Consider the following 23204-nt stretch of genomic DNA (forward strand, 5'->3'; position numbering starts at 1 on the left):
TGTCTCAAGGGCCGTTTTTCCATCAGGATCTCAAATCATTAAATTTGAAGGTATGGAAATTGAATGCTTGGTGCTTAGTCATAGATGTTTCTCTGACTCAGTGATTGATACTATGTTACAGGCTCGTAAATCTGTCTCTAGGAAGATTTATTATCGAGTCTGGACGACTTATATTTCATGGTGTTCTCATAAATTCTCCTGGCATTCTTTTAGAATTCCTAGAATTTTACAGTTTTTTGAGGATGGTTTGGATAAAGGTTTGTCTGCAAGTTCATTGAAGGGACAAATCTCTGCTCTTTCTGTTTTGTTTCAAAGAAAGATTGCTAAGCTTCCTGATATTCACTGTTGTGTACAGGCTTTGGTCCGTCATTAAATCAATTTCTCCTCCTTGGAGTCTTAATTTGGTTTTGAAGGCTTTACAGGCTCCTCCTTTTGAGCCTATGCATTCCTTGGATATTAAACTACTTTCTTGGTAAGTATTGTTCCTTTTGGCTATCTCTTCTGCTAGAAGAGTTTCCAAATTATCTGCTCTTTCTTGTGAGTCTCCTTTTCTGATTTTCCATCAGGAAAAGGCAGTTTTTCGGACTTCATTTAAATTTCTACCCAAAGTTGTGAATTCTAACAACATTAATAGGGAAATTGTTGTTCCCTCTTTGTATCCTAATCCTAAGAATTCTTTGGAGAGATCCTTACATTCTCTGGATGTTGTAAGAGCTCTGAAATATTATGTTGAAGCTACTAAATATTTCAGGAAGACTTCTAGTCTATTTGTTGTATTTTCTGGTTCTAGGAAAGATCAATTCTGCCATTTCCTTGGCATTTTGGTTAAAGCTTTTAATTCATCAGGATTATTTGGAGTCTGGTCATGCCCCGCCTCAGAGAATCACAGCTCATTCTACTAGATCAGTCTCCATGGGCTTTTAAGAATGAAGCTTCAGTTGATCAGATTTGCAAAGCAGCAACTTGGTATTCTTTGCACACATTTAGTAAATTCTACCGTTTTGATGTATTTGCCCCTTCGGAAACGGTTTTTGGTAGAAAAGTTCTTCGGGCAGCTGTTTCAATTTAATTCATCTGCTTATGTTTTAAGTTTTTTCTTTGCATTTATGAGAAAAACTTATTCTTTTGGGTGTGGATTTAATTTTTTCAGCGGAAAATGGCTGTAATTATTTTTATCCCTCCCTCTCTATTGATTCTTCTATGGAGTTCTACATCTTGGGTATTGCTATCCCATACATCACTTGCTCGTGGACTCTTGCCAATTACATGAAAGAAAACATAATTTATTTAAGAACTTACCTGCCAATATGAAAGACATTAATTTATCAGGTAAGTTCTTACATAATTTGTTTTTCTATGTAGCAGGGATTTATTTATAGTATTTTATTGATGACAAACTGTTTTTAGTAACAGATTATGTACTTTTTTGGGGGGGCGGTTGTTTGTTTGTAAGCCTTTTTTTCAAGAAAGTTGTTTAAAAATAATTTTTTTTTTTAAATGGCTTTTTTTGTCAGCTGTAGGACTGCCCCTTTTAGGGAGGTTCTGATTCTGTGATGAGTTTTTTTGGGCACTTTTTTTCACTTCCTGTAATAGTGAGGTGCCCATATTTCAGATGGCTCTGCTGTTTAGAAGGTTTCTTGCTGTTTTTACTTCTCTGGAAATCTGGAATGTAAACGGGATTGTTTTTTTTCCTTAGTTTGCTGCGGGTTGCAGGACAGGTAGGGCACCTCAGTAATTCTGCTGAGATATAGAGTGTTGCCTGGGGTATGTTTTCTTGATTTGGTAAACTTAAGGGGAACATTTATTTAAGAACGCTTTTTTGGTTCTGTATTATATCCTTTGTTAAAAGATTAAAAAATAAGTTATTATTTTTTTTATTATTTGCTTCTTTTTGTATTATGGATCAGGAGGCTGTGCAGGATGTTACCTGTAGCTTATGTTTTGATGCCCAGTTGGAACGTCCAGTACCTTTTTGTTCTTCATGTATTGAAAGAACTTTAGCTTATAGAAATAGACTTTTTGACCCTGAGCCATCATTAGCTAAGGCGGATGCTGTTCAGGAGCCTCCTGTTTCAGATGTGCCGCAGCTTTCTCCTCAAGTGTCCCAATCCTATTCATCTGCACATGCAGTGCCCTGCGTTTCCTCTCATGCTCTGTCTAGAGTTATTTTGCAAGATATTGCTGCCCAGGTATCTTTTGCGGTATCTGAGGCGCTGTCTGCTTTTTCACATACTGCAGGGAAAACGCAAAAGGAAATTTAAAGAAACAGTAAGTAAGTAAGGTTTCTGATCCTGAAGTGGCTAATAAAAGTATTTCCTCTCAGAAGTCTGAGGATGAAGATTTTCAGGTGCATCTGAGGGTGAAATTTCGGATTCAGGTAGTATAATTCCTTCTACTGATGCTGACGTTGTGGGGAAGGCTTGCTCAACTAAGAATTGGTTTAAACATTTATATTTTTTCTTTACCTCTGATTTCGCAAATGCTATTAAATGTACAGATTGGTTTGAACTTCATGTCTGCAAGGATGTTGCTGTTAAGGCACTGCCACAGCTTTCTCCTTTTATGTCCCAAGCCTATATGGCTTCACATGCAGTGCCCTGTGGTTCCTCTCAATCTCCTGGAGGAGTGTATTTGCTTACAGAAGCTGCAAGCTCAGGTATCTTCTGCGGTATCTGTGGCTTGGTCTGTTTTCCTTTTCTTCAGGGAAAATGCAAGAGGACATTTTAAGTTTCAGATAAGAGGGTTTCTGCTGCACATGCTGCTATGCAGGTTTGTCTTCTTCCAAGTTAGTGAGGAGGATTCGCCGGTAGTTTCTGAGGCTGAAATCTCAGATCTGGACAGTATACTTCCTTCATCTGTTACTGAAGTGGTATCCTTCAGTTATTTGCTTCAAAGCCTCTTATATTGTCAGGAAGTCTTGGCTGACTGGATGACACCGATCCCTATCGTTGTCTTTCCTTTGGAGTTTTGTGAACTTTAGCAGTTCTATATTTTTCTTTCCTCTCTGGAAGGGTTCTAGACGAGCTGTGAGATGTTCACAGGATTGTTATAGAGAATCTGAGGATATTTCTTCCTGTTTCATGTCCTTTTTAGGATTTCCTGTCGCTATCTATCTTGAAATGCACTGTGTCTTTAGTAGAAGGGAACTTTCTACTTTTAATCAGAGAGCTTAGATCTCTGGGAGATAATTTAGTTTTCTTTCTGACATAGGGAGTCCAATCTAAGTTTTCCTCCCAGGGGCAGATTTCTCTTTCTAGAGTATCTGCAATCCAAGTAGGAAGAAAGGCATTCCTTGAACTGGATTCAGGGTCTTCATCTCTGGAAGTGACAGTTCCAGTCCCAGTTTGGGAGCGGGATATAGGTATTTACCTCATATATTTCAGATTCTGTCCTTCAAAGTAGTATACTTTCTTCTTTTAGTTCTAGTGGGCCTCTTCATAACGAACTTAGACCTGAGAGATTTATTGTTTCCTTAATCAGAATCTTCTCTAGTTTTCTTAGTTTGCGCCATCCCAGTCAGACCTTTAGGTCTTGGGATATTGCAAGTGTGTTTTTCTGGACAATATATAGTTCAGGTATCATCCTGACTTTGAGATAACTCTATTTTAAGAGATCTTGTCCAATCTTCTTTTCCGGGGATGGGAAATGAATCTGGAGAAGAGTTCCCTTGTTCTATCCACAAGGGTAATTTATTTGGAACTACTGCCACAATACACCGAATGCACACGATTTTGTTTGATCTCGGAAGTTATGCAGGGTTAGGTCTGGTCAGTACCTGGATGGGAGACCGCCTGGGAACACCAGGTGCGGTATGCTTGGACCTTATTTGTTTCTTTTTCTAGAAGATGTCTTTTAGAGGTCAGAAAATCAAGGATTTATTTATTTTCCCCACTCTTCTGTCCGACCAACAGTAAGCTCTAGTGGCCCGTGGAAAGCTTAGCCATCTTGCAACCAGGAGATTGGGAGTTTGGATTTAACTTCACTTTTCTGTGATGGAGGGAATGGGTCTGATGGTATTCCATGGACATCATTCCTTTTGCTATTTTCCATGACATGGAGAACTTTCAGATCTGTCTTAAAGGATAGATTTAGATCAGATGACAAGAGACTTTCTTCCGTAGTATTTTTTCAGGAGTATCTATTTCCGGGCTTCTGGAGATATTCCTGGGTGATGTAATCATGGATGCCAGCCTGCTGGGCTGGGTAAGCAGTCTGGGTCTTGTTTAAGGATTATGGACTTGGAAGTGTCTGCTCTCCTCTTTAAACATCTTGGAGTTGAGAGTAATTCTCAATGCTCTGATGACTTGACCTCAGTCGTCCCTAGCTTGGTTCCAGTTGGACAATATCACCTCAAGGGTTTATATCAGCCATTTGGGAGGAACTAGGGGTTCCTTAGCCATGTAGGAGGTGACTTGGATTGTTCAGTGTGAGGAAGCTCACATTTGCTGTCGGTCATCCACTTTCCAGGGGTGGACAATTTGGAGTCAGACTTCTAAACAGACTGATAATTCATCCTGGGTAGTGAGCATTTCCATCCGGAAGTGTTCTCTAGAAAGACCCTCACATAGGGGGTTTCAGGAGTTGGCTTCTGTGGATGTTTCGACAGGACGCCAAGTTTCGAAGATACGGTTTATGATCATGTGATAAGCAGACCGTCCTGATAGATGTTCTGAGTTTTTCTTGGTTTTCAGTCTTGCATACCTTTTTCCTCTGTTTGTTCTCTTTCCACAAGTCATTACTCATGTTTTCAGGTGAGAGCGGCAGTGATTTTATTAGCCACTGTGTGGCCTCGCAGGATCTGGTATGCAGACCTAGTGGAAATGTCGTCTCTCCACCTTGGAGACTACCTCTGAGGAATGACTTCTGATTCTTGGTCTTTTCCTTCATCTAAATCTCTGAAGCTGACTGCTTGAAGATTGGACACTTAGTTTTGTCTAGGCGGGGGGGGGGGGGGTTCTGAATTTTTTTTCCTTTCTCCAGGGTGGTCTGGAGAAGGGTTTGTCAGTCAGTACCCTGAAGGGTCAGTTTTCTGCATGGTCTTTTTTGTTACATAAGCATCTGGTGGACATGCCAGATGTGCAATATTTTTGTCAGGCACTGGTCTACATCAGGCCTGTGTTTAAGTTGGTTGCTCCCCCTTAGGGTTTTACCCTTGTTCTTAAAAGTTTAGCAGTAGGCTCTGTTTGAGCCTTTACTTACCATAGATATTAAGATATCTTGGGAGGTTTTTTTTCTCATTGCTATCTTTTCTGCTTGGAGAGTCTCGGATTTCTCAGTTTTGTAGTGTAATTTGCCTTATCTTAACTTTCATGCAGTTAAGGCAGTTATTCGTACTAGTTAGATTTTCTTCCTAAGTGGTTTCGGATAGATATATTAAAATTGTTGTTCCTTCTCTGTGTCCTTATCTTTCTTCTTATAAGGAATGCTTTTTTTCTATCTACAGGCGACTAAGGATTGTTGCCAGTTTGCGGTTTGTTTCTCTGGGAAACATAAAGGTCAGAAATCTTCAGCTACTGCTTTCTCTTTGGTTGAGTAGTATAATGCGTTTGGTTTATGAGACTGCTGGACAGCAGCCTCCTGATAGAATTCCAGCTCATTTCACTAGGGCTGTCCCTTCTTGTTGGTCTTTCAAGAAGGAAGTTTCTGTAGAACAGATTTGCAAGGCTGCAACTTGGTCCTCTCTGCATACTTTTTCCAAATTTTCCAAATTTTATATTTTTGTCTTAGCTGAGGCTTCTTTTGGGAGAAAGGTTCTTCATGCAGTGGTGCCTTCTGTTTAGGTTACCTGTCTTGTCCCTCCCTAATCATCTGTATCCTCTAGCTTGGGTATTGGTTCCCACTAGTAATTGATGATTCTGTGGACTCACCATATCTTAGGAAAGAAAACATAATTTATGCTTACCTGATAAATTTATTTCTGGATATGGTGAGTCCACGGCCCACCCTTTATTTTAAGACAGTTATTTTTAACTAAAACCTCTGGCACCTCTACACCTTTGTGTTATCTTCTTTTTTCATTTTCCCTTCGGCTGAATGACTGGAGGTTATGGGTAAGGGAAGTGACATATATAGCAGCTTTGCTGTGGTGCTCTTTGCCTCCTCCTGCTGGCCAGGAGTGATAGTCCCACTAGTAATTGATGATTCCGTGGACCATTATCCGGAAATAAATAAATTTATCAGGTAAGCATACATTGTTGTGTTTTTTTTGCAACCCTCTCTGAAAAGTCATGAGTTATGTACATGACATCTGCGTTTAGGGCTTGTAAAGGCAGCTTGCATTGCCGGTGTTTAACATTGCACAATCAATTGCTTGTGCAGACCTGGATCCAGTCTGGGATCAATGAACTCTGCCACCTCTGTCTAAAATCAGCTGCTTTTTAGCTTGTGGTTGCAAGTGCCTCCCCTGCTTGTCAAATGGAGCCCTACACTTAGAGTTTGCAACAATGTTTGTAACACATATAGTGCTCAAGTCACATGCACACTTCAGCCTACCTAGGTAAGCTGCCATGGCAAGGAGCTAAGTTTCAACAAAGGATACAAAAGAGAAAGACGTAAATTTGATAATAAGTAAATGTTTAAATTGTAGTGTGAACCTCAATCATGAAAGCTTAATCTTCATGTCCATTTAAACCATGCCAAGCATCCTACACATTTACTCATAGCCATTCTGAAAGGCCAAAAGTAATTGCTCTGTTGAAGATGGTAATCGGAAACCTGCTGCACGCTCACCCTTTCCTTGTTACTCTCACTGCTTGAAACAGTAGCTGCACTTACTGAATTGTGTGATACTTTAAACCTCTATTGTGGTTTTGTTTTATGTTTCATCAATCATTTGTACACCTGTGTATGCTAAATGTTTTAGCACATTATAATCAATGATTGTAAATTTAAAGACTAATATTATTTAGTATTATACAATTTATTTGTGTTTGAAAGAAGGAATTCACAGGGGTTTTTTTTTATTCACTAAACTGATTTTATCCTGGCAGCCACAAGAAGGATACCTGATGGTGCAACAGTTCCAGTACTTAGGATGGGCGTCCCACAGAGAGGTGCCAAGCTCCAAAAGATCTTTCTTGAAATTGATTCTCCAAGTGGAGAAATGGCAAGAAGAATGCGATGAGGGGGAAGGCCGTACAATTATTCACTGCCTGTAAGTCACCCACTAAAAGAGATCATTTATTGTCACTGTGTCATGCCGGTTCTGCTAATGAATGTTTTTTATTGACCAAGTTTGTTTATTTACACTGCAAAGAGAAATTGATACATCATTAAAAGTTAAAATGTGTGGCTTTGCATTTGTCTATCGATCCTTTCCTTGGTTCCTGCTGCTATGTTTAAGTAGCTGTGTCCTCTTTTCCAATAAGTGTAGATTTGTTCAAAGTTTACACTTCTAGACTGTATATCTGTCTTTGTATCTTGGTTTAGATCAAACTTGTTTGTTTAAACTGCAGCTTGGGTCTTAATCTGCTTTCTTTGCAAATAAACCTATGGGACGTATCTTATTGGACTGTTAAAATAACTAGTTTTACCAGTTACAGTTAAATGTAATAATACCTAAATTGTCTGGATTTGTCAGTAATCGTTTATACACAAATCCATGCCAGAAGTGCAATATTAAAGTGATAGAAAATTATACCATTTTAATTCAAAATATAATGCACAAACAAGAGAACCTTGTTAAAATCAGGGTATGTGTAGACCTCTCACAGAAGACAGTGTCATAAATCTCATGCCATATGTGAGTTCTGGTCTGAGCTCTTTCTGGAAACTCTCTTCTGTAGGTTCCACTTGTGAATTCACAAGAGTCCATAGTCAAAAAGGCAAATAACTGCCTGCAATAATTTTGTTCTATATCAAATACTTCTCTTATTATAATTCCATTGTTTTCTGCTGAAGGTTTTATACGTTTTGTAACAAAAGTAAAAATGTACTGTTTTGTTTATATTCTAACAAAAGGAATGCTTTTTTCTTAGAAATGGTGGCGGAAGGAGCGGAATGTTCTGTGCCATCAATATTGTGTGTGAAATGATCAAAAGGCAAAATGTGGTGGATGTTTTCCATGCCGTGAAAACTCTTCGCAACAGTAAACCTAACATGGTGGAAACCCCAGTAAGTAGTTCTTAAGAGTATACAGTTAAATAACTTTCATTTAGTGTTGTACTACATTATACTACAGCATTATACTGTGTTTTGGTGGTTGGTAAAAGAGAGAGATAAATAAGCTTCTCTATGTAAAGTAATAGCTATGGATGCTTGTAGGTGGTGGGTTTTGAATTTAGTGTAATTTAGTAATTTTTGTTTGTTTTAATAAACTCTGTGCCAAAAGTTGGATAAGCTGTTCAAGAATCTTTTTTGTTGTTGTTTTTTAATAGACTTGTATTATTGATAAAATGTTAGTGCTCGTTTATCACTTAGGCAAACTAGTAAATTGTTGACAGAAACAAAACCGTTAAAGGAAAAATTTAATTTATGTATCCATTAAAGAGATAGAAAAGTCAAAATTAAACTTGCATGGATAGGAAAGTAAAAAATTAAACTTGCGGGGATAGGAAAGTCAAAAATTAAACTTGCACGGTTCATATACTGTATGTAATTTTGACACTTTTAAATGAACCTCTATTTTCAAATGTGCTTCGTTCTCTTGGTACCCCTTGTTGAAAAAGAGTATATGCACATATCCTACACTAGTGGGAGCTGTTGCTAATTGCTGCCTGCACACATTTGTCTCTTGTGATTGGCTAACAAGATGTGTTCAGTTAGCTACCAGTAGTGCAAAGCTGTTAGTTCAGCAAAGGATAACAAGAAAATGAAGAAAATTTGATAATAGAAGTAAATTGAAAAGTTGTTTAAAATGATATGTTCTCTCCAAATCATTAAAGGAAATTTTGGGGTTGCCTGTCCCTTTACATCAAATGTTTATCCATAATTTGTTATATTACTTGTTATATTGTTCTGTTATATATGAGGATAAACCACAGTAAGGTACAATCATAATGTATTGTTAGTAGTGATATTTGTGACTTAACTGGATCTTTTTAGTCTATTAAATTATGTGTGTTAGATATTTAATAACTTAGATTGTGCTTCAAGTTTAAAGTGAATGTAAATTTTGATGCTAAAGTGTCCGGGTTTTTATAAATTCAATTAAAAACAGGGGCACTTTAATTCATCAAAATTTACATTTCACTCCTGTTGTGAAAAAAACTTACCTTTTAATCTTGACAGCAGCTCCAGCTTCCTCTGGTCGTTGCAAGCCATTTCCGATGTCAGAAATGATGGATAGGTCATCCTCCAATCATGGCTTCCCCCCGGGGAATCGGTGTCTGATTCAATGCCGTGATTGGAGGAAGCCGGATTCCTCATTTTAGACCTAGAAAGAGGCTTTGCAACGGATGGAGGAAGCTGGAGCTGCTGTCAAGATTAAAAAGTAAGTTTTTTTTTCACTACAGGAGTGAAATGTAAATTTCGATTAATTAAAGTGCCCCTGTTTTTAATAAAAATTTTAAAAACCGGGCACTTTAGCATCAAAATTTACATTCCTTAAGTAATGATTTACGTGGATGCCATTCCCTGTGCACTTTGTTGCATCTGAAATTAAAGGAGACATGGGTAAGGGAATCGGAGGTTCTTATCAGCAATAAAATAACTGCAGGTTTTACATTTCATTGTATTGCTGTTATGAAATTACGTTTTTACCTTCTGACGCTATCGATTTCTACATAAAATGAGAATTGTGTTCATGGATTTGGCTGGACCAACTTGCACTTATTTGTTATTTAAGAATGTCACCAGTTACACAAACTGTGATTAATCAAGCTTTATTTCATATAAACATGTTGTTTCTTTTTTTTGCACAGTGCTAGGGAATTGTAACAAAACCAAGGCAACTAATGTAAATAATGGAGAACAAACACAAATTTAATGAACACTGCAATTAATGAGGAATAATGTTTGCTTGAGTAATTGCTTTTTTTTTAATTTGGTTCAATCTATCTATTTATATTTCTACTGTAAGCTTTATTTAACAACTGGCAAACATCTGAGGAAAATGTAGTACGGATCAAACCAGGTTAGCTGTATATGGTATGTGTTAAAGGGACACTGAACCCATTTTTTTTCTTTCATGATTCAGATAGACCATCCAATTTTAAGCAACTTTATAATTTACTCCTATTATCAATTTTTCTTCATTCTCTTGCTATCTTTATTTGAAAAGCAAGAATGTACGTTTAGAAGCCGGACCATTTTTTTTGCTGATTGGACAGCACCAATAAATAAGTTCTATCCATGGTACTGAACCAAAAATTGGCTGGCTCCTTAACTTAGATGCCTTATTTTTCAAATAAAGAAAGCAAGAGAACGAAGAAAATTTGATAATAGGAGTAAATTAGAAAGTTGCTTAAAAATGCATGCTCTATCTGAATCATGAAAGAAAAAAAATTGGGTTCAGTGTCCCTTTAAGCAGTTTCTGTACGTATACCCAATTTCGCTTAATCAAATGCATCTCCAATAAAACGTACCTACACCAAAAAACAACATTGTCCTAAAAAACTTGCAAATAAACATCAAGGAAAAGTATAGCGGGCAAGAAATGTTCATGTGCTGGACAACATAATTGTATATTAATACTTTTTGTTCAGATTTTGTAAAGTTTATTTAGACACTTTATACTACCGTAAAAGATCATATTTTTAATATGAGTTCTTGTATATAATATGATTTTATATTTTTATGTTTAAATCATTTATTTATTTTTAACTATTGCTGTAACTTGTAGCATAAATGGTGTGAGCATTTATATAAACATATTGGCAAAATTTTATTTTTAGCATCCAGGCGTAGTACTTATAAATTATTTCAACATGATTGTCTTTTGTGTATAAAACACACAGAGGTCTAGAAGCCAACAACAGATGTACAACTGAGATATATATATATATATATATATATATATATATATATATATTTATATTAATAATTAAAGGGAAACTAAACCCACATTTTTTCTTTCATGATTCAGATAGACTATGCAATTTTAAGTACCTTTCTAATTTACTCCTATTATCAATTTTTCTTTGCTCTCTTGCTATCTCTATTTTAAAATCAGGAATGTAATGCTAAGGTGCCGGCCCATTTTATGTTCAGCACCCTGGATAGCGCTTGCTTATTGGTAGCTACATTTATTCACCAATAAGCAAGCATAACCCAGGTTCTGAACCAAAAATGGGACAGCTACTAAGATTTACATTCCTGCATTTTAAATAAAAAGAGAACAAAGAAAAATTGATAATAGGAGTAAATTAGAAAGTTGATTAAAATTGCAAACTCTATCTTAAAGAAAACGTCTGGGTTTAGTATCCCTTTAATGTTAAGATGCTACATGTCTGTGATGGTTGTTTATTGAAACATTCGGTGCCAATAAAATATTCAGCATTCAGTTCTCAGATGAATGTGCTCTATCTTAAAGGGACATTCCAGTCAAAATTTAAATGCACATAGATTTATTACATCTTTAAATAGAAACATATTTGCAATATACATGTATTGGTAAAAATGCTTCTAATAAAAGTTATCACTGGTTTAGTGTTAAAAAAATTATCTTCACATGCACGTAAAGCATAGCTAGTTATTGTCACTGCACCCACATTTTAAATAATGCAGCTGCTCAGATCATCAGTGGGGCTTATATTATGTCGGCAAATAACAAATGGAGTCATTACCAGATGGTACAAGCACCTTAGGCTCTCTGAGCAAGTGTTGTGTTTAAAATGCTGGTGCACGGTGCATACTTAAATATACTTTTGAAACAGCTATAGCTTTTATTAGAAGCATTTTTGCTAATGCATGTATATTACAAAATTTCTTCTGTTCAATACTGAAATGCACCCATCGGGTTTACAATTTTGGATGGAATATCCCTTTAAACAGTATAAATATATCTTCTTACTCTGTATGACTTGTATCTGACAATGTACTCTATAAAAGAAGAAGAACAATGGTACAAAGCCTTTTCTGTTTATATGTAACGATATTTTTCATTTTGGCCTTCATGGTGTAGAAACTGTTATTAATAAAATTTATTACAAGGCAACTTTAATCTTCATTTGTATATTTACAATCAGGATATGTTGGTGCTTTATAATATATGATGGAATTTAAATGTTCGTACTCTAAAAATGGTCTTCTTTCTTTTTTGCAGGAACAATATCGCTTCTGCTACGATGTCTCATTGGAATACCTGGAGTCGTCATAGTTTTGCCAAACTTTAATGCATATCAAGATATGTATTAACTGCTCCAACAATAATCACTCCAGCCGAGGGAGAGGAGGATTTTTACACAGGACCTTATATGTTTTACAAAACAGAAACAAAACAAACATATAAAAAAAAAAATGGAAATAAAAACTAAAACAAGTATTTTTCTTAAGAATTTCTGTATCTTCATACCAGGACTTGAGCTGTTTCTATGACTGTACACAGTATTGGTGGGTAGTGCCACATGATCATGCAATGGGAAGCAAGAATTGGACTGTATCTCTACGTGATGAAGATTTGTGTGAATTGTATATGCAGCCGTCTTACAAGACATATTTTAGAGCCAATCTGTTGCATGGATCTATATTTTGCAATGTGGCATTTATCTCCTTTTTTTAATAAAATTTGTTTAAATTGCTGAACAAAGCTGTGCAGATTAATAGTAAATGAATTTGGTTTACATTTCAAATGTCACAGATCTTTATCTGGCTTATTATGTTTTAAGTACAATGATTGCTGGATTATATCATTTATATTCTTTTCAAAGAATCAAAAAAAAACATAAGCCAAAGAGTTAATTGTAGATATGTCAATATGGAGAAAGCACACTCTGTATTTATTGCTTATTTACATTCCTTCTTTTTAATGGCTGAAGAAACAATCATTTTTCCTGAGGAAAGGTTTTGCTGAGATTGACGGCGGTTTATTTTTGTATGTATTCAATGTAAGTACAAGAGATTTGTTTTCTGCTTTGACTCAAGAACATTGTTCTAAGGTGTTTTATTGTGCTCATACTTGTGAATGAAATCTAAGTGAATTTGTATGGTTCTGGACCATCCATAAAAAGAGGACCAAAAAGTTATGTATCGTTTTTCACAAGTTTATTAGCTAATCTTTGCTAATTATAAAGTAGACATGGAACGTTGTCAGCGTTATAGGAAAATTGTTACAAATGATCCCTGATAATACTAATCGGAAGCATACAACACATTAATTCAGATGAAGACGGTGGGTTAGCATGATTTATCAAACTGTATATGTTGATGTTTACAGACTTGTACGTTTTGGGCACAGAGTAAAGCAAAATTAAATAAATGAATACCAGATTCTAGGTTTGTGGCTTGTCCCATGAGTTATTTTGCGTCCATATGCAACTTATAACACATCATTCCTGTACATATTTGTACATCCTGTATAAATGTCAGTATATACTTACATACTAAAACACTACATACTTATAGTTAAAAAGCCACATGGTGACACAATGGAAAACAAGAGTTGAAATTAATCTATGTGCCTTATTAATGTAGATAGATTACAAAATGTTGGAAACACCCCCTTCATGCCATCTTCAGTTCTGTTTCCACTTAAAGTGTTATAGTGTGAGATGCAGATTTCTTTTATACAGGTGTCCACGATCCATTACTTCTTGGAATTACTCTTCCCTACCACTAGGAGGAGGCAAAGATTCCCTAACTACAAGAGCTCTATAAAATCCCTCCCACCTCACAGGTACCACAGCCTTTACTTTGCCTCTGCTGAAGGAAGGGGAAGAATTAAGATGTACATATGTGTCTTCAGTGAGAGGGCCTTTCAGTCTATGTTGAGGCCAGTTTTCCCCTCTGAGTAAAGTGTTTGTAAATGGATTATCGTTAGTAGCTCTTTCACCTCATGGGACATTTTGTCACTAACCTTCCATAGTGGTCGCAGAGTCTTATTTTTTGCCTTCTCCTATGGATCTACAATATACTCCTATTCCATAACCTCTGCTGATATGGTTTCAGTACTGGTTTGGCTTTCTACTGGTTGCTTACTGGTAGAGGAGCGTCTATTGGTATCATATTTTTATGACACTCTGTAACCTTGTTTGGGCAAATATATATATATATATATATATATATATATATATATATATATATACAAGAGAGAAGGAGATTGCCCTGAGGAAGCCCCAATGACGTTTGGTCACATGGGGGGTGAAATGGCCGTTGGCGTATGACATCATTTTGCACAGCTGAGATCCAGCCTCTGAGTGATACTCAATGCAAATGACATATAAAAAATTAAATTTTGATCCCACTCTTAAGTATAAAAAAGAGTTGAACAACATCCTGAAAGAAGCAAAAAACAATAATATCTTGAACAATGATGAATTCAACTTTTTATCCGAAAATTTCCCATCTATACCCTCATTTTACCACCTGCCAAAGGTTCACAAAACCTTAGTTTCACCGCCAGGCAGGCCAATTATCTCCGGAATTGGCTCTCTAACCAACAATCTTTCAATTTACATAGACCACTATTTACAACCTGTGGTACAAAAAACTAGGGCTTATCTCAGAGATACCATACACACCATAAATATTTTTGAAGGAATGAATTGGGAAAGTGACTACCTATGGATTGCATGTGATGTATCTTCATTATACACATGCATCCCACATGATCTTGGCATAAAAGCAATAAACGAGACCCTAAATAGAGATATCAGGTCCATGATACACTTAGAATTCATTCTAGAAAGTATTAGCTTCATACTTTCGCATAATTATTTTGTTTTTAATGAGCAATTTTTCAAACAGATACAAGGAACGGCGATGGGGACGACTTTCGCCCCATCTTATGCGAATCTTTATATGCACAACTTTGAAGATAAATACATCTGGTCCAACAATCCATACATTAATAATCTAATCTGTTATTACAGATACATAGACAATGTAATTATAATATGGAAAGGCAGTGAAGTTAAGAGTAAAGAATTCATAAACCATATGAATTCCAATACTTTCAATCTCAAATTTGTATCTAAGATCGATAAAAAACAGATTGAGTTCCTAGACTTAATATTATTTGCAGATGAAAATAACAAGGTGGCAGTTAAGAATTTTCGCAAACCTACAGACAAGAATGGTTTCCTTAACGCCAAAAGTGGTCATTTACCCAGGTGGAAAACCAACATACCCCTGGGTCAATACCAGAGAATCAAAAGGAACTGTACCAGGGACAGTGATTTTAAATATGAAGCAAATATCTTAGATGCCAGATTCTTGGAAAAGGCTACGAAGCAGCCACAATCCAACAGGCTAAAGAAAGGGTACAACTAATGGATAGGAAAACATTATTACAACCACGCAAAATAGAAAAACAACATGGTAAAAAAGATAATGCTAGATTTGTAACAACTTACAATCAGGGTTCCAAAGAGATCCAGAACATACTAAGCAAACATTGGGGGGTATTAAAAGCAGATCCCATTTTAGGAAGGATTTTATCAGACAAACCATTAGTCACGTTTAGGAAAAACACTGATTTTAAAAACATACTAGCACCCACCAAGCTACGCCAAATAGGGAAACCAAAAACAAGTACCACTACCCTACAATGGTTACAACAAAAACCTGGCACATACAAATGTGGGGTAGCAAGATGTGGGATGTGTAAATATATAGACAAGAACACACATTTTACTAGTTCAGGAGGCACAAAAACTTTTAAACAAAAATATAAATGCAACTGCAGCACTACATTTGTAGTGTATCTTTTGAGCTGCAGCTGTAAGATGATTTACATAGGGAGAACCAAAAGGAACATACGTACTAGATTTAATGAACATATTAATAACATTAAAAATGGTCTAAAAACACATAGTGTACCTGAACATTTTAGATTACATCACAACTCTGATCCCAAGTGTTTAAAAATCCAAGTTATAGACTGGATTCTGCCAAATAAATATCCTAACAGACTTCTGACACTAAGACGCAGAGAATCCTTTTGGATATACCAACTGGACGCTATGCATCCTGCTGGCTTAAATTTAGAATTAGATTTATGTAATTATTTTAATAAAGCCCCCCCCCCCCAATTAGTGACCCCCATTAATTGATTCTAATAATAATAATTTATCAAATATCTAATAAATATTTATTATTTATTTTTTATTAATTTTTTATTAATTTTTAACTATATTTTTTCACAGACTAGATTCTGTATTTAACAACTTTAACAATCAAATTTGACTCCACAATGCTGACATCTCTTTGAAACTTTCAGTGAAGTATTATCATTTTAGACTATAGAGTTATTCAATTCAGAAACATTATCATATGATGTCTATTTTTTAGGCTTTTATCTACATAATATTGCACATTTGTAAACTGTTTTAATAGTTGTTTTTATCAATGTTTTTTTTATCAATGTATTTCTATTATCAATGTATTTTGTATTTACTTATTTGCAACACATCTGATCTTAGCATTTAGCTTTGTTATCCTGTCAGGGATTGGAAAACAGGTTGTAACTCAGGTGGCATTCTATAGGCTGACCTATGAACTTTACCTGTATCAGCTCCTTTATAAGCCGGTTGGAGCACAGAACAGAATCACTCTTGACAAAGTCTGGGCGAACCCAGACGAAACGCGTAGAGACATTGTCACCAGATTCTAAGACTATCTGCATTAACACTGCATTCACTGACACCACCTGGAAGGTGTTTTCAACAAGTACAGTGTGAACTTTTGCGGCAGTCTTTACCTTGGATATTGTTTTAACACATGCTTTGAATGTTCTTATGTTTGTAAGTAGCCACTTGTCTTGTGCACTTACTGTTCAAATAAATTGTATTTCACTTGAGTCAGGCTGCGCCTGTCCCATTCTTTCTACTTTCAGTTCTTCTTTGATGCGATCCACGGACATCCATTACCTGTCACAGGCAGCAACTGATCACCCTTGAACCCGGAAGGAGAAAACTCGCAACGCTGAGCTAAACAGCTTGAACCATCTCTCCTCCAGCTCAAAGGAGAAACACCGGCTCTTTCACCCCCATAGAAGCTCAAGGACCGTAAGCGCCAAAAATTTTTGGCTCTCTTTGCCTAACTGTATTGCTCGATGCAAACACAGCTTCTTAACCACAGCAGCAAGCAGGCACCGCATCCGGACTTACATCACCCTAAAAAGGAGGAGGATTTCAAGCGCCAGAAGTCATTTGTAAGAGTCTAAAATGGAATGTACTGTCTGGGATTAATGAAACGTATTAAACTGCACACATTACAGCTTGAACAAGGCTGCAGCGGAATAGAAGAGTTTCTTATCGTTAAATTCTTTAATAGCTCATTTTGCTTGCTTTATATATGTGGTTTCTATAAATGCTGTGATTACACACCTATTATTAGAGAAACATAGATCCCCAAGTAGTACCAAGGTAGCAGGTACCTTTTTGTAACATTGGTGCTACCCTCTGGTGGGGGTGTTGTTTTTTGAACATAGAGTGTAAAATGTGAAGCATGTAATTATTTGCTGTTTATTTACTACATTTTTATATATATAAGTGACTGGCATAGATCCTCTGGTTATTCTCAAGGTAACAAGTTTCCAATTTCGATTGGGTTATCCCCTGAGTGAGGTGTTGCCATTACCACTTTTGTATTTTGAGTTATTTTGCATGGATCCCCATTATCCATTATTATCCATAGTAGCAGATTCCTGTGGCTATACAGGGCTACCCGCTGGTAGGGGTGTTGCTTAATAATTCATTAGCCCGATTTCAGGATACTATTTGCATCGTGTTTTACTCACAGTGAGCTGGCCAGCTTTAACTATGCATTTAATGTACATATTGTATATTGAAATGTATGCTTTTTTGTTTGCACTTATATTAAATTTTATTAATACTCAAGCTTGTGTGGTTTTAGTTTAGGGGACCCAGAAGTTGTTTGGTTACGCAGAAGCTTTGAACACCTGCTCATAATAAATTTAATAACATTTCTTCAAATGTGTCAATGACTTCATTATTTTATAATTTTATGAAGTGCTGAAATCCCTGCCTTTTTGGAGAGAACACTACAGTGTCCTCTTCAATATTTCTCTCTAAGTACTTGAAGTAAATTCATGTGTGTTACAGGGTCTGCACCCAAATAATAAATTGTCAAGTAGTTTTTTGGTACCTTCTCCCTAATAAATATAGTGCATTTTATATATATATATATATATATATATATATATATATATATATATAGCCTTGGGACAGAATTTGTATATTTTTATTCCCCTTTAAATTTTTTGCATGCGTTGGATTTTGGCACGCAGAGTTTAGTTTGTATTTTTTACTGCGTGTCGGCCTTTGGGTCAGCTTGTATTGGGGCAGGACACTTTAACTCTTGAGATTACGCACGTCAGGGCTTTTACAACGCCCTCAGGAGCATTGATTTTTCCTGCACTTCGGCTTTTGGCTCTGCTAATGTCAGGTTAGCACACTTATGCCTCTAGTACGTGCATGTCGGGTTTTGGTGTGCTATTCTTCCTTTAGGCAGCTTAGTTTTTGTGCCCATCTCCTATTTAGCTGAGCACTATCCAGGCTTCGAATGTGGAGTCTACTAGTCTCCCGCTTTATTTTTGTTTCTGCTTAGCGTGCTTTAGTCCTGTAAGTTTTATTAAGCTTCTTTTGAAGAGGGTACATGGGAGGTTGTGGGTTTTATGGAGCTCTTGGGGTTTAGGAATTTTTGCCTCCTCCTAGTGATAGGGAAGAGTAATTTGCAGGAGTAATGGATCGTTGATTCTTACCACCATGAAAGAAATTAATTTATCAGTTAAGCATAAATTATGTTTGTTTTTAATTTTGTTGCAACAAACTACCGATGCTATTAGGAGCTGGTTTGCTCCTAATAGTCTTAAGTTAACTTAAGAACTCCATTGTTTTCCCCACAGTGATTTTGTGTACTATATATTTTTCTCTTGTGATTCTCTTTTGTTTGCAACCTGCTTTTCTTTCTAATGACACTGTGAGTCCACGGATCATCAATTACTGTTGGGAATATCACTCCTGGCTAGCAGGAGAAGGCAAAGAGCACCACAGCAAAAGCTGTTAAGTATCACTTCCCTACCCACAATCCCCAGGAGTGGATTCTTCAATCAAGAATTTTTTATTTTAAAACAGAGTAGGTTTATGCTGATCTCTTCTGGAGTCTATTCGTAGTCCACGTCAGTCTCTTCAGTAGGGCAGTGGTGGCTTTTGAGCACTTGGGAACCTGTGAGGTATAATCCTCACTGCGCTTTCTCAAGATTTTGCTGCCCTATTCAGAAAGCCTGAGTATGCTTACTCAGACTCTTCTTCTTCCACAGGTCCATGTGAGGTAAGGACCCTCTCAAACCAGGTGAGCTGTCCTGCTGCTGGACAGAATGTATTGATGTAAGTGCCATATTTATTTTTGTTGGGAGACATTGACACTTCTGCGGTGTGTTACCTGTTTTATCAGGGACGTTAATTTACCCAGCTAGGTAAGGGTTTCATTTTGGCAGTTTGTCAGGGCACTGAGACTGTGTTGGGGAGACATTTATTTTTTATTGGTGGCTCAAGTGATTTTTCGCTCCAGTTGAGATCCGGGCTGAACTGTTGTAGCGCTGCAGTTATGCTTGGTGTTATTGCCTCTCCGTTTTGACTTTGGGCCCACTCCATACTAGAAAGGGGCGGAGCCTTGTTAGGGGGGCAGTTTTTTTCTGTTGGCGCGCATTCTGTAGCTCTTTCAGCTGCAGTGTAGTGACGCAGTTGTCGGCTGCTTCGTTAGAAAGGATATAGCGCTGCCGTTGCAGGTCCAGGGAAAAAGGACAAAACGGATTGTTTGTATTTTTCTCCTCAGGCGGCAGGACAGGTAGGCACCTCAGTGAACTGCTGAGGTGTTTGGGGTTGCCTGGGGTTTATTGTTTAGTAATTTATCTTCTTGCTTGTGGGTTTTCTTTTTTTTTTAATTAAAATGGAACCAGAGGCCTTGCAGATAGTTGCATGTCAGCTTTGTTATGATACCCAGGTGGAACCCCCAGTACCCTTTTGTTCTTCTTGCATAGAGAGAACCTTAAGTAATAACGTGCCTAAACAAGTTCCTCAGGGTTCCATTCTTCAAGATGGAGACTCTACGCTCTATTCTTCTCTTGGTTCAAGAAGGTCAATTCATGACAACCATAGACTTAAAGTATGCGTACCTGTATGTTCCCATCCTCAGGGATCATCACAAGTTTCTGAGATTCGCCTTCTTGGACAATCACTTTCAGTTTGTAGCTCTTCCATTCGAACTTACAACAGCTCCCAGAATTTTCTCAAAGGTTCTGGGGGCTCTGTTGGCAGTTATCCGGTCACGGGGCATTGCAGTGGCGCCTTATCTGGATGACATTCCGGTTCAGGCACTGTCTTTTCAACAAGCAAAATCTCATACGGAGATCTTGTTGTCTTTTCTTCGCTCTGGTGGATAGAAGGTGAATCTGGGAAAAAGTTCTCTGATTCCATCTACAAGAGTAGTGTTCTTAGGGACCATAAAAGACACTCTTCTAATGAAACAGAGGTCAGAAAATGAAAGATTCTCAACTCTTGCCTGACCCTTCAGGTCTCTCCTCGGCCGTCAGTGGCCCAGGTAATTGGCCTGATGGTGGCTTCTATGGACATCATTCCATTTGCTTGCTTCCATCTCAGACCTCTGCAGTTATGCATGCTAAGACAATGGAATGGGACTATACAGATCTGTCTCCATTAATAGATTTGGATCAGGCGACAAAAGACTCTCTTCCGTGGTGGTTGTCTCGGGCACACCTGTCACATGGAATTTCCGCAGACCCTCCTGGGTGATTGTGACCACGGATGCCAGCCTTCTGGGTTGGGGAGCATTCTGGGGCTTGCTGAAGGCTCAGGGTCTGTGGACTTAGGAGGAGTCAGAACTCCCCATAAACATCCTTGAGCTGAGAGCGATCTTCAATGCTCTATTGGCCTGGCCTCAGTTAGCTTTAGCCTGGTTTATCAGGTTCCAGTCGGACAATATAACATTGGTGGCGTACATCAACCACCAGGGAGGAACTCGGAGCTCCTTAGCCATGACGGAGGTGGCCCAAATTATTCAGTGGACAGAGACCCACAAATGCTGTCTATCCGCAATCCACATTCCAGGAGTGGACATTTTGGAAGCTAATTTTCTGAGCGGACCTTTCATCCCGGGGAGTGAGAACTCCATCGGGAGGTATTTTCCAGCCTGATCCTCAAATGGGGGCTGCCAGATCTGGATCTCATGGCCTCCCGACAGAACGCCAAGTTTCCGAGGTACGGTTCGAGGTCCAGGGATCCTCAGGTAGTCCTGATAGATGCTCTGGCGGTCCTTTGGAACTTCAGTCTAGCATACCCGTTTCCACCGTTTGCCCTCCTTCCAAGAGTCATTGCTCGTATCTAACAGGAAAGGGCATCTGTGATTCTCATAGCTCCGGCATGGCCTTGCAGAATCTGGTATGCAGACTTAGTGGAGATGTCATCCGTTCCACCTTGGAGACTTCCTCTGATGAAGGATCTTCTACTTCAGGGTCCTTTCCTTCATCCAAATCTCGTTTCTCTGAAGCTGACTGCTTGGAGATTGAATGCTTAATTTTATCTAAGCGTGGTTTTTCTGAGTCGGTCATTGAGACCTTGATCCAGGCCCATACCCCTGTGACTCGTAGAATTTACCATAAGATATGGCGTAAATATTTGTATTGGTGTGAATCCAAAGAATACTCTTGGAGTAGAGTTAGGATTCCTAGGATTTTGTCTTTTTTTTCCAGGAGGGTCTGGAGAAGGGATTGTCGGCTAGTTCACTGAAAGGTCAGATTTCAGTGTTGTCTATTCTGTTGCATAAGCGCCTGGCGGTTGTGCCAGACGTGCAATCTTTTGGTCAGGTCATGGTCAGGATCAGGCCTGTGTTTAAACCTGTTAATCCTCCATGGAGTCTTAGCCTGGTTCTTAAAGTTTTACAACAGGCTCCATTTAAGCCTATGCATTTCTTAGATATTAAGATGTTATCTTGGAAAGTTTTGTTTCTTATTGCTATTTCTTCTGCTTGGACAGTTTTTGAACTTTACAGTGTGATTCCCCTTTTCTTATCTTTCATTCTGATAAGGTGGGGTTGCGTACTAAGTTTGGTTTCCTACCTAAAGTTGTTTCAGTCAAGAATATTAATCAGGAAATCGTTGTGCCTTCTTTGTGTCCTAATCCTCCTCACAAAGAACGTTTGTTGCATAATCTAGATGTGCAAGTGTTAAAATTTTATCCGCAGGCAACTAAGGAGTTTCGTCAGTCTTCTGCTTTGTTCGTTTGCTTTTCTGGGAAGCGCAAGGGTCAGAAAGCTACGGCTACTTCGCTTTCCCTTTGGCTGAAGAGTGTTATTCGTTTGGTATATGAGACTGCTGGACAGCAACCTCCTGAGAGAATCACAGCTCATTCCATGAGGGCTGTCTCTTCTTCCTGGGCCTTCAAAAATGAAGCTTCTGTGGAACAGATTTGCAAGGCTGCAACTTGGTCATCTTTGCATACTTTTTCCAAATTATATAAATTCAATACTTTTGCCTCAGAGAGGCCTGGGAAAAAGGTTCTTCAAGCTGTGGTGCCTTCTGTTTAGGTTACCTGTCTTGTTCCTCCCTAATCATGTGTCCTCTAGATTGGGTATTGGTTCCCAACAGTAATTGATTATGATCCGTAGACTCACCATGTCATTAGAAAGAAAACAAAATTTATGCTTACCTGATAAATTTATTTTCTTGACACAGTGAGTTCACGGCCCGCCCTGTTTTTTTCAGGTTATTTTTTACAGGTTATTTTTTACATAAACCTCAGGCACCTCTGCACCTTGTGTTACTTCCTTTCTTTCCTTTCCTTTGGTCGAATGACTGGGGATTGTGGGTAGGGAAGTGATACTTAACAGCTTTTGCTGTGGTGCTCTTTTTTTTTTTTTAAAATCATTTATTTATATGTCCAACAAAGAATACAATCACATAAATTTTCACCTTATATACAACGCAGGGTCAGGTGTAAGGAAAACAATAAATACAAAAAAACGAAAAATCTCTTATCCATACACCATCTATTAAAAAACAAAGATGCTCTTTGTGAATCTTATCTGTATACAGTGTTGGAATTTTATCAACTTAAATAAAATACCATTCA

General features: G+C 37.6%; 1 protein-coding gene across 6 annotated transcripts in view; it reads left to right on the forward strand.

Moving 5' to 3' along the window:
- PTPRK (protein tyrosine phosphatase receptor type K) overlaps positions 1–13374 on the forward strand; it is an 865926-nt gene extending 852552 nt beyond the window's left edge. For all 6 annotated transcript variants that reach the window (XM_053710702.1, XM_053710703.1, XM_053710705.1 and 3 more), the window contains 3 exons: positions 6990–7153; positions 7977–8112; positions 12203–13374. In XM_053710702.1, the coding sequence (XP_053566677.1) occupies positions 6990–7153; positions 7977–8112; positions 12203–12256 (354 nt within the window). In that variant the 3' untranslated portion in view covers positions 12257–13374. The remainder of the gene's footprint in view (positions 1–6989; positions 7154–7976; positions 8113–12202) is intronic.
- The last annotated feature ends 9830 nt before the right edge of the window (positions 13375–23204 follow it).

Source organism: Bombina bombina, chromosome 4, assembly GCF_027579735.1.
Source record: "Bombina bombina isolate aBomBom1 chromosome 4, aBomBom1.pri, whole genome shotgun sequence".
NCBI lineage: Eukaryota > Metazoa > Chordata > Amphibia > Anura > Bombinatoridae > Bombina > Bombina bombina.